This window comes from Centroberyx affinis, unplaced genomic scaffold (assembly GCF_046629955.1).
Source record: "Centroberyx affinis isolate AG114_WGS23_722 - 3 ecotype Tasmania unplaced genomic scaffold, CSIRO-AGI_Caff_v1 ptg004464l_1, whole genome shotgun sequence".
NCBI classification, from domain to species: domain Eukaryota; kingdom Metazoa; phylum Chordata; class Actinopteri; order Beryciformes; family Berycidae; genus Centroberyx; species Centroberyx affinis.
In genome coordinates, this window is record NW_027282127.1 from 40,124 (window position 1) to 52,175 (window position 12,052).

Consider the following 12,052-nt stretch of genomic DNA (forward strand, 5'->3'; position numbering starts at 1 on the left):
ACTCTAACATAATTTAATTGGTAACGAAAGGAATATGAAGATGAATTGGCTTGTCATAAACTGGGAATGGTTTACATTTTAGGTCAAACGTAAAGCAATAGGCCTAAAAAGGGGTGAAAAAAACAGAAAGATATTCTGCGCAAATTCGTTTAGGCCTCACACATTGAAAACATGGAAGATTAGAAATGAGGGGGGGGGGGGGGGGGGGGGGGGGAATCACAACCATTTCGCTCGGATTACGTCAAACTAGATTTTCTACCCTTTCCCTGTCACTTTACAGGGCAAATGACGCACAGACAGAACTTCTGCAGAATTCCAGTGTAATACTTCCATGGTAACCTAACCATGGTGACAATGCACTGAGATCACTTCCTCAAATCTCCTGCCCCACCCTTGTGTTGCTCCACAATCCCTGCAGTAGTTGGATGTAATGACTGACTTCCTCACAGTGTGCTTCGGAGTAGTTTCTTTTCATTTTTATGTATTCTTTAAATTGACAACTGGCAGACTGAAAGCAGGCCATTCTCACATACCATCTCAAAATTATAACAGTTCTGTTTTACATAGGATTTACATGGTGTCTATAATCAGGTCTGGTGATGTGTAACTTACCTGAGCATCAACATGAATTTTATTCAACAGCCACACTGGTAAACATTCCCACCAAAATTACCTACTGTATTTCAGAAATTCCCAATATCTGGAGTGTCATCTTAGTCATTTGAGGCACATCTGAGTGATTCCTAACATTTTAATATTTTAAAACATATCATTTTTTTTACTCTACTTAAACTAGTGTAGCAGACTCATCAAAATAAGGTGCCATCCATTTAGATTTCTGGATAAACTACATCCATGGCAGTAGGCCTGTAGTTCCCTGTAAAAGCCCCAGGAGCTGAGGAGGTGAAGTCGGCCTGTTTTGGTTCACCTGGACACACAAACCAGACAGAGACATTCATTTATTGGATAACTGGCATCCAAGACATCTCTGTTATAAACTAATATTATAGCCTAGGTTTATGATAGAAAGATGGTGTTTAGAAAAAAAAGCTGTTAAATTTAGTGTTTTGAATCTATTAATGAATTCATATGGTTAATATTTTCAAGCCCCTTGTACGTGAATTACTGTTGATAGCTTACCAATTAGCCTATCTTGCTTCATCAACAGAGTCTACTGTTTTCATGCTCAACTGCATTGGGATTAATTAAAATTGAAATAAAAAACATAAAAATCACCCAAAAAGAGAGAAGGTCTTGCATTGTATATTTATAGAATATTTTATAATATATATATTATTGAATTTTTGACAAATATACTGTATGTGAACCACAGTCTCTTTATTTTATTATGAAAGGCAAATATTACAGGCAAATTCCATTTTATATATACAACACTTACACTACTCTACTCTACTCTACTCTACTCTACTATACTATACTACACTACACTATACTATAGGCTACTATACTATACTATACTATACTATACTATACTACACTACACTATAGGCTACTATACTATACTATACTATACTATACTATACTATACTATACTATACTATACTATACTATACTAAACTGTACTATACTATACTTTTCTATACTATACTACACTACACTACACTATACGATACTATACTACACTATACTACACTATACTATACTACACTATACTATACTATACTATACTATACTATTATATAAATCATGGCATTAAAGTTGAATTTGAAACATTTGACATATATATACAATTGCCATATATTCCATATAAGTGAAAGTAACGATTTTGAAAAAACAGGAAAGTCAAGCAGTTGAATCTGGCAATACCAAGGAATAACAGTTTCTCACACATTTAAAGGTTATATTTAAAATTAGAAATGTAAACCACTTGAACAAAGCTGATATTTCCTGATTTATATTCCAGTGTGCCAACCATATTGTGTGGGCCTACAGGCTCATATTTCTGTACATTGACTGCCAAAACACACACACACATACACACTACAAACGCATACACAGGTAATCCAGCCACGTCTCTACATGCCGCTCTACAGACTGTGTATATTAGTCGACTCCGTTGGGCACTGCCACGTGGGTGCTCCTGCGTAAACGGAAGACGTCCTTCAGTCTGTAGTGTCCCATTCGGGTGTGTCTGTAGTGGGAGGTGTAGACAAAGCAGGAGACGCCCATGATAACAACCACAGCCGCTGCCACCAGGCCTGCAATAATGGGCAGGAGGTCGACTACAGCGAGTCAGGTGAGGGGTAAAGAAAGAAGGAACAGACAAAATTAGAAGTCACACCAATCCCAAAAAGTCACAAGACTCAGTGAACTTCCTTTCTTAAAGCAATATTCCGCTTAGTTTTAACATGGGGGTTATTCGGCACTTGACTGCCATGAAAACCATAATATATACTACTCACCAAGATTGGATGCAGTTGGGTCGAGTTTGTAGCATTCAGATTTTTACTTGCCATTCATTTGAATGAGGCTGCGAAAATAGCCTGAAAACTCACATTTAAGCCAGACTCAACAACAGATCCTGCTTTTTACACAACAAAGCAGTCCTGGGTTCGTCCTCATTTTGCATTTTTATTCGTGGTTTACACTAAAATTAGTATTTAAAAATAAAAATAGATCCAGTCTCCCAAACAGGAACTATCTCTCCTAAATGGTATCCCTCCGCTATGTTCTCTTCTATCAATAAAAATGCTATTTGGAGAAATGATGTTCTAAAACGTTGGACCCACAGTCAGTTGAAAATCACAGTAGTGGGATCTGTTGTTGAATCTGTTCACCAACGTGTTAAATGTACGTTTTCAGGCTATATTCGTGGCCTCATTCAAATGAATGGGAAGTAAAAATCCGAACGCTACAAGCTCCTGCCAGCTGCATCCGATCTTGGTGAGTAGTTTATATTGTGGTTTTCATGGCGGTGTTAAAACTAAGTGGAATATTGCTTTAAGTTGCCAGAATTATATAGAATCAATTCTCAACTGCTGCAAGCAAGTGATGTTTGCTGTTGCTCTTTAGTGATTCACTTTACAGTCAATAATGTGACCGGTGGGACAGCAGTTGGAACTTACCTTGGACATCCACGTTAAACATCACCGTGATATTTCCCAGGTTGTTGCTGGCAACACAGATGTACTGCCCTTCATGGTCAAAATCTACGGAGTCGATAGTGAGAACGCTTTCATTGGAGGGGGAAAGAGCCTTGGGGAGCGTCCAGCTGTAGGAGGGGCTGGGGTTACCCATCGCTGAGCAGTTCAGTTGTAGAGTGTCTCCTGCTGTGATGCTGATCGCATGTGGAGATGGTGCCTGCTTTTCGTGAGCCAGATCTGAGTGTGTGTGTGTGTTGGGGAGGAGGGGAGCATGGGAAAAAGAGAAATAGAAGATCCGTTACTACAGCAAGGAGAAGTGAAAAATGCAAACAACTGCGCAAGGAAAAATGAAGAATAAACAAATGGTCCATTATTTGTGTATACACTGTAAAAGAGACCAATAATATGACTAGTGATCAGCTGTTCCACCACATTCTCGAAAGACTGTGAGACATTTAATACCGTTTTTATCCCTGTAATATATACAGTATGTCTTAGTATATGGTATTTTATTTGGGGTATTTTATTTCATTTTCTGGTATTTTATTGCTTCTATCTTATGTCTTACCTTGTGTTCTATGTGTTTTAAGTGTTTTACGTCTTGTGGTCCATTTTTTAACCATTCTTTGTCCCTCTCTTTCTGTCTGTTTTAAGTGAGCTTGCCACAACAAATCGCAATCAACCGCGTTGAGATGAAAGTATTGAACTAGAACTTGAGAGTGCTTGTTTTGATAGTCATATGACAGCAAGATTTTGGCACCTGGCTCAATACATTGTTAGGAAAGGGTCAAGGTGTGTTGGTTTTATCGTCAGACTCACAGTGGACCGAGGTGGTGAGTTTGTTCGACTTCACCACATGAGGTCCTTCAGGTCCCTGTGGTCCCTCAGGTCCCAGGTCCAGCTTGGCTTCACACCAGTACTGGAGTCTATCATGTTCTCTACTGGGGTTGATGTTCAGAGTGAAGATCTCGGTCACCGGTGTCTTCTTTGTGTTATTCCTGGACTGTGGAGGGCCGAGCGCCGCCTGTCCTCTGAAGAAAGTCACAGCGAGGTTCTGAACAGGAGCGACGTCCTGGACGTTACACTGCAGAGTGTACTGATGACCCTCAAGCACTGGCCCAGAGTGATTTACATAGCTGATGGACACACTGTCTGGAGGCTCTGGGGAGACGGGGAGAGAGACAGACAAACAAACACACACACACACACACACACACACACACAAAACAAGTTAAAGGCTGTGTAAATAGCAAATGACATATTATGACTGAGCCTAAATGCCTTTAACTGTATATTATACCAAAAACTAAGATTGAATCTACCTTAATCTGCCCAACATGCTATATCATACAAGACATTTTAATTACATACACCATAAAAGTGTTGAGTAGTTGCAGCATTGTGTTCAACAGTAAGGTCACTTACGGTATATAGTTAAGGCCAGAGTGCTGCGACACTGAATAGTGTCTGTGTCTAGTGTAAGAGAATAATAGCACTTGGGAGCCGATTCCCATTGGGTCATATTGTCAACCTTCCACGATATCTTGGTTCCATTTTTCGTAATCTCTCCCACAGACACTTCCAAACCAGTTACGATGTCATCATGCGGGCAAGCATGCTCATATACAGTGCAAATGGCAGAGGCTCGGTCACCGTGCCTCACTATCAGTCTGGATGGGTTGAATACCGGTTTGTCTGTACATTTAGGATCTGTGAAGCAGAGATTAGAGACAATGAGTTAGATTTTACATTGTGGATAGATGTAAAATTATCCATTTGGCACATTGTAAGCACATATAAATGTTAGTGCTCTTATAACCAGTTATATCACTCATTCTGCCCAGTGCCCACCCTATCACACATTTTTTTTTCTTTCTTTCTTTGTTAAGTTTTGTTTTTATTTGGCTTACTGCCAAGAATGGTCAATCTCTCCTTACTGCCTTATTATGTTGCCAGGCAACCTGATATGGGTAGTATTCTCATATATAACTGAAATAAGCAATTGTCCTGCTTTTGTAAATGTATATATTTGTGTACGTACATATATTTTGTATATTTTGGTTTTTGCATTTTTGTAACATATAGACAGTATTTTTTCTCTGAAGACTTAAATGGGCTACTTTCAGGTGGCAATCACACTTTTGAATCAGGAAAAAGTGAGATTTCCAAAATAGTCACTGTAAAACTTGAACAGCTAATTTCTATGATAGACAGTGAAAAAAAAATGAAAAAAAAGATTACAGAGGAATGCCTAGTCCTTAGCTAGGACAAAGACACAAGGACCATTATGGTAAATGGTAAAGCTTTGTCGGGTGGTGCAAGGAGAACCATCTGCAGCTCAACATCAGTAAGATGAAGGAGCTGGTGGTGGATTCTCATCTGACACATGTCAGCATCCCGAGTGAGAAGGTGGAGATGCTGCAGCACCTGGATCTGCATATCAACAACAAACTGGACAGGTCTGACTACACTACTACACTGTACAAAAGAGGGCAGAGTAGACTGTTCTCCTGTTCTCCTGTTCTTGTTCCTGAGGTGTTTCAGGTCTTTCAATATATGGAAGCAGCATCAAGGGGGGGGGGGAGGGGTGCAGGCAGTGAATAAACAAATTGACATAAAGTCTGGCTCTGTTGTAGGACAGAGCCTAGACACCCTGGAGGCAGCAGCAGAGACTGAACGTCCTCCGCCTTTACTGAAAAACTAGCCTATGTAAACTATCCTGCATTGCTTCTGTTTCTATTTCTGTACATTCTCTGCACATGAGTCTGCGCATATCTCAGGACAGTTTCTGTAGGTACACTACCACTATCCATAAATGTGTTCTGATAACAATAGCGATACTGAGAACAGACAATAATGCACACATGCTTTGCACATTGTCACTTTTTCTGTACAGCTGGCAATGCAGATGTTTTCAACATCTGTAATTTCAATACACTGATAAGGTGAATAGTCTTTTACAACATATGTCTACATGCCTAGACACTCTCTGTACATACTGTATGTATGGCCATCTATAGACCTGTTATTATGAATATGATGGTGCATATTAACACATCATGTATATATGCTGTAAATAGACATAGCCTATCTGTTTTCTTCATATTCTCATATGTTTCAAATGTATTATATATTGCAAATATATATTCCACTTATTTCATACTGCATATATTTCATATTTTTGGTATATATCATACATACTATGCTTTTTTTGGTATATATCATACATAGCTACTATACTTTTTTTTTTTTTTAATTAAGCACCACTGCTGTTATTTTCTACAGCTGTAATCCAAACTTTTCCACCTACTTTTCATTCATACATTGTACTTGTCCACACTTTTCACACCTACTTTTCATTCATATATTGTACAATAATTGTTCTCTATACAGTTATCTTTCATTTGCCCGTCTCTGACAATCAATCAGATTCAATAAAGTTACCTTATTTAGGCTAATACCGGGGTCTGACCGGGTCTTCAGTGATTTCAATAGCACACATCTTTTGTGAGATAAAGGGCTGAATGTGGTATTTTTAAGTGAATAGGTTTACACCTATATAACCTACTAGTGCGGGGTTTAGAATTGCCTATTGGACTTGACCAGCTGTGGGTGAATGATTTGAAAAAGCTGCCCCCCACTTCACAGCATCCAACATAATCCAGGTGCGCTAGTGCTTTCTAGGTGGAGGGGGTTATGTAGGCTATGATTGGAATGAGTGAAACTGCGCTGAAAAAAGCTTTTAAAAACTCCTTAAAAACTAACAAAATATTGAATTAATGCCTTGAATAACTTAAAATAAAAACAATTACTTTATTTAGCTAGCATTTAGCCTATCTGAAATGAGAGTTTACAAAATGCTTAACAAGGCGCCATAAAATCACATAATGGGAAGAAAGTTAAACGGTAACCAATAAGTCCGCTGCTTCTAACTTACCACAGCCAGATACATGGAGGGTGCGCAGAAACGTCAACAAAGAGACAACAAAAAGTTTAAAAAACATTATTTCCAGTTCTTAGCGCCGTAGAGCCAATATGGTTTGCCTACGATTGTAATCGTTGAACACAAAGGAGAAAGTGAAAGTGTAGAGAAGACACACACATCCCTTCAGCTATAGCGGTCAGTGGAAGGTAAGGGGGTAGGGGGTGGGCGGTGGGTGGAGAGGAATTCCTGTCATTCTCTCATTGCTCTATCTTCATATGTAATAACAGTGAATTAAACTTGTCCTCAGTTTGCTGGGGGAACTCTGAACCCTCCTCAAGCACCCCTAGGTGTCCCACACCCCACTTTTAGAACCACTAGCCTAGTAAGCAAGGCTCTTGGGAATTTCTATAAATATCTGTATTGTCAGACCACGTTGCCTGACACATAAACACAGTGTATTAACTTTGACCCTGTTGGTACTATGAGAGAAGAGGCGAACACCCCAGGAAAGTCATTCAGTGTGACAAAAAGCCAGGAGAGAGAGAGAGAGAGAGAGACATACAGACAGACGTAAGCACGCACGCATTAAACATGTAACGTGTGTACATACGTCTGTATAGGTCACACATAGCTCATAGCCCACACACCAGCAACACAGCTGAATGTTTGAGACTGTTGGTAGAGAAAGTGAGGAAGTTGAACCGGTGGATAGGAAGCAGGACTGAGCGCAGGACTGAGCGCAGGACTGGGAACAAACATTCCTGGGCTTCCTGGGGATCTTATCGCTCTGTTTCCTGGAAGGCCTCCCATGCCTACTAGAAAGGCTTGAACAAGAAAAGCTCTACGTATCAATCAGACAGCAGACCTCCATCTTGACTCGTTACTCTCGTACTCCTCTCTCCTCACACTCCCTGTTTCTTCCCTGCTCACTCCCTTGTCTCATCCTCTGCATTCATTCTTAAGCTTTCTTATCATTTACTCTCATTTATTCTTCCCAGATGCATAAACCACAGCATTTTCCTTATATGCTTTCTACCTCTGTTTTTACTTCAGCGTTCCTGGCTCCCTTCCCCCACTTAACCAGAGGAAGGGAGGACTCCATATCAGAAAGGCCATGCTGTAGATATTTCCACATACTCAAATGACAGCTGGTGGGAGTGTTTAGAAAAGAACAGCAGAGCCTCACAGCTGGGTTGGATGGAGGTGCCATGTAGAGTCTGTCTCCCACCAACCTCATAGCCCATTAGGGAAATTGTGGGATTTATGTCACTGATTGACTATGTACCATCTGAACTACTGAACATACCATCTGAACCAGTCAATTACCTTGCCACAAAATGAAGCTGTGCTGACATCAGTTAGATGTACCAAGAGCCATTACACATCAGAAAATGTAAGCTGAGCTGAGCATATGAAGCTTAGACATATTGTACACACACACACACACACACACACACACACAGACACACACACACACAAACACAATTCTGCTGCCCTGTCTGTTATTGCTTTAAGTGTTGAATGTCATTTGTCTATCTGAACTTTTTTTATCTCCTCCTCTTCCCCCTTAAGAGGCAAATAAAAATTTGCCTGGCTATCAGTGATACTTTGTTCTTCAGTCACCTCCAGTTAAATAAAACCAGTTAACCACTCTATCATCATTAACTGCCATTTAACATTTTTTTCCATTCAACATCAGAGCAGAAAGTGTCGAGACAAATGGGAGGGAGGAGATATGAAGCAGATTCAAACCCCCCTGTTAACCTCACGCATTTACTTCAGTTCTCATCAAAGTTATATTTAATCTGCATTATTTCTATATACTGAGGAAGATGTGCGAACTGGCCCACCTTAATAGGTTGTTCCACCTTGAGAGGTCTCCATTCAAAAGTAGGTCATACTCTGTCTTGTCTGTCTTTTTATTACTAACTAACTTTGGTCGCTGTCAGTTCTTTCTAAATATTTACCAAAAAAGAAAAAAAAATTGTATTTGGAACCTGGTGTCAGCTCATTCTTACGGAACTTGAGTGTAAAACTAATTCTTTAGGGGAATATTCCCAAGGTGGTATGGTCAGGTGTTTATCCCAGAGACCATTGTTAGGTAATGATTATATTTGACTTCCTGCCAGTTTGAAGCACAAGATAAACAAAGACAGGGTAACTGAGGACGACTAGAGATATTTGAGTCCACTTCCTCCCCCATGCAGACTTAAAATGATGTGATACGCTGAACCTGGAATCACGTGGTAAAGTTCACAAATGATTAGCTTGAGTATAAAGCCTCTCTTGACCCATTTACTTTATGCTCAGGTGTTTTACCTTTACATTTTTAATACACTGTCAGAAATTAGCTGCCTTTTGTTTTTACCTTGATTTAGTTGGTTATTACAGTGGGATTTAATGGATTTTCCTTTCACGTCTCAAGGCAAGGAAAAGAAAAACAGAAAATTTGAAAAGGGGTGTAGAGTCTTGATATCCACTGTATCAAATGGTGTGTACACCAGCAAGAGGCATGTTTCTAGTTAAAAATCACAATCAGCAATGACTTTGCACACTTGAGTTTAATAACCACACCACATCAACCCCCACATTTAGCCATAAAAGGTTGGTGAAATGCATCCAGCTCATCCGTTTAGAATTACATTTCTCATCTCTATGTCAGCTCTCCCAAGAAAACAGAAGTAAAACTTGATGAGAAACGCTTACTGTGAAGTTGACCCTTGTGGGTGATTAATGAGGCCCAGAAAGAGGATATAGGAGGGGTGGGGTTTTTTTTTTTTTTTAAATTTATAGTCATGTAATACAGACATGATGACAGCAATTTCAGTATAGAGGATTCCCACACACAAAATTCACCTCTGCTGTGTACTTCATTTCCTGGGGACATTTTGGTACAAGACCTTTACCAGGACATTTCTCATGATAATGGTCTTGTACTGAAACGTCAACAGGAAATAAGTAGCAGAGGTGAATCTTGTGTGCGGGGATCTTCATTTTTTTTCTGTGGGTGATTTGATGGGGATCTGGATCTTTCCCAGCACCACTGGAGTGGAGTAGCTTAGTCGTAATTGCTGCATTTTCAACAGTTTTCCCACCACAACACACAAAATGACCATAAAATATGTGTGAGTGGTTATTAGGGTTGTTGATCGATACCAATAACTCAAAGATTACTTGGCCAGGTGCTGAGATTTCTGGCTTTCGAAACTCACTATGTGAGTGAGAGGGGATGTGAGAGTGTGTCTGGAGAGTAATATACAGTATACCGTGTATGTATATATCTATATCTATATCTATATCTATCTATATATCTGTATGTATACACACACACACACACACACATATATGTATATATATATATGTATGTATATATATATATATATATATACATATTCATTTATTTATTTATTGACCCCCATTTGCTAAACTTTTGTCCCTGGGACCATCCATTTCTGTTGTTAGATAAGCTACTATTTATCAAAGAAGAACAAGCTACTTCCTGGTGTGTGAATGTCTGCAGATGAAGAACCTGGGTGTATCCCAAGGGTTCATTCCATTTGGTAACGATTTCTCCTCGTCTCCTCGCCTCGCGTCTCTTCCTCGACTCCTCGGTCAAAGGTCACGGAGGAAACGAGGAGAAGATGGGAGGAGGCGAGTGAACCTGGCTTGTCAATTGGAACGTCCTCACACGCGCCATATTGAACTGACGTATGAAGCGTTGCGTTGAGGCTCCTCCCGCGCAGGATGACAGCTGTCTAAATTATTCTAAGGCTCATGTTTTATCCACATAAAAACGTTTAACGTTATTTGGGAATGTATTTATTTATTTACATGTATTCTTATATTTTATTTTTTAAAGTTCAGATTAATGTTTAATTCATCTAAATTATGCCAGCCTCTAGTGAGCCTTGTCTACCTCATGAAGGTAGAACACTTAAAAAAATCCTAATGCCTAAAAAGCGTTTCTGTTTTTATTCAGTTTTTTTGTTATTCTGTTTGCTGTATGCTACATTTTAATTTTGTGAAGCACTTTGTAGCACTGATAAGAAAGGTGCTATACAAATTGTCCAACTTTTATCCTTTATGCGACTTGGATTAGACAACGATCATGTGGCTGTTTGACACTCACTGGCAATGAACCAAAGTGCTTTCTTTTTATTCCTAAATAAATAAATTCCCAAATAACCATAGATCTAGATGTTAATGAGGTTTAGTAAGAATTTATTCTCCCGAAGAGAAATTCCATGGCAACACACACAAACACAATTCATAAGCATGATGAACACTGAATGAGAGACACATCAAACAAATGCAGCAAACCAACTGGTGATTCAGAGAAGACAGAAGTGATTCCAGCAAAAACATACCGGCCTTTATGATGAAAATATGTGCTGTCATGGCAACGGTCATTACGCACCGTGACCAAGGTTATGAATATGGTGAGAATGGAAACAGAGGAAGGCTACGCCTAAAAGGCAGAGAAATTTGCATTTTATTTATTGTTTTATATTAAAAAATTAAAATAAAATGGTCTCTAATATAGTTGAAAATCGCTCCGTCTGCTGCTCAGCCCGTGCGTCCTCGGTCACTTCCCGGAGAAACCCCAGCAGCGCTCCTTCTCCTCTTCGCCTCTTGGCTGCCGGGGGACACGAGGAAGCCGCGGAGGTCACACATGAGAGCGGGCAGCAGCATCTGATGGCCCCGGTTGCTCATCAGGGGGACTAGGATCGGGGCTAGATGGGGAGCGCACAGCGGCTGACTTCGGCTGCTGGAGAGGAGAGCAGAGAAGCTGCTCCTGCGTCTCCAACAGCGGAGGATGCACAGGTGTATCCATCTCAGAAAGTCTTTTCAATTTTATGGGAGGGGTGACCTCACTGTGAGCATGCTCTCCTCTCCTCTACTCCAATCTTCCTCTCCTCCAAGTTAGTGCCTGGTAGGAGAGGAGTGGTAGTGAAGGGCGGGAGGAAAGGAGAAGTGAAGAAGCTTTGGGATGCACCCAGGGAGAGGACTAACCCTCTGCCCA

General features: G+C 40.1%; 1 protein-coding gene across 1 annotated transcript; it reads right to left on the bottom strand.

Moving 5' to 3' along the window:
- Window positions 1–562: 562 nt before the first annotated feature.
- Window positions 563–7,201, bottom strand: LOC139665143 (V-set and immunoglobulin domain-containing protein 1-like). Its single transcript, XM_071544114.1, has 5 exons — window positions 7,042–7,201; window positions 4,530–4,814; window positions 3,924–4,265; window positions 3,087–3,341; window positions 563–2,243 (listed from the first exon to the last, which is right to left on the bottom strand). The coding sequence occupies exons 1-5, from the start codon at window positions 7,106–7,108 to the stop codon at window positions 2,065–2,067; spliced, it is 1,128 nt and encodes a 375-aa protein (XP_071400215.1). The 5' UTR covers window positions 7,109–7,201; the 3' UTR covers window positions 563–2,064.
- Between the last annotated feature and the right edge of the window lie 4,851 nt (window positions 7,202–12,052).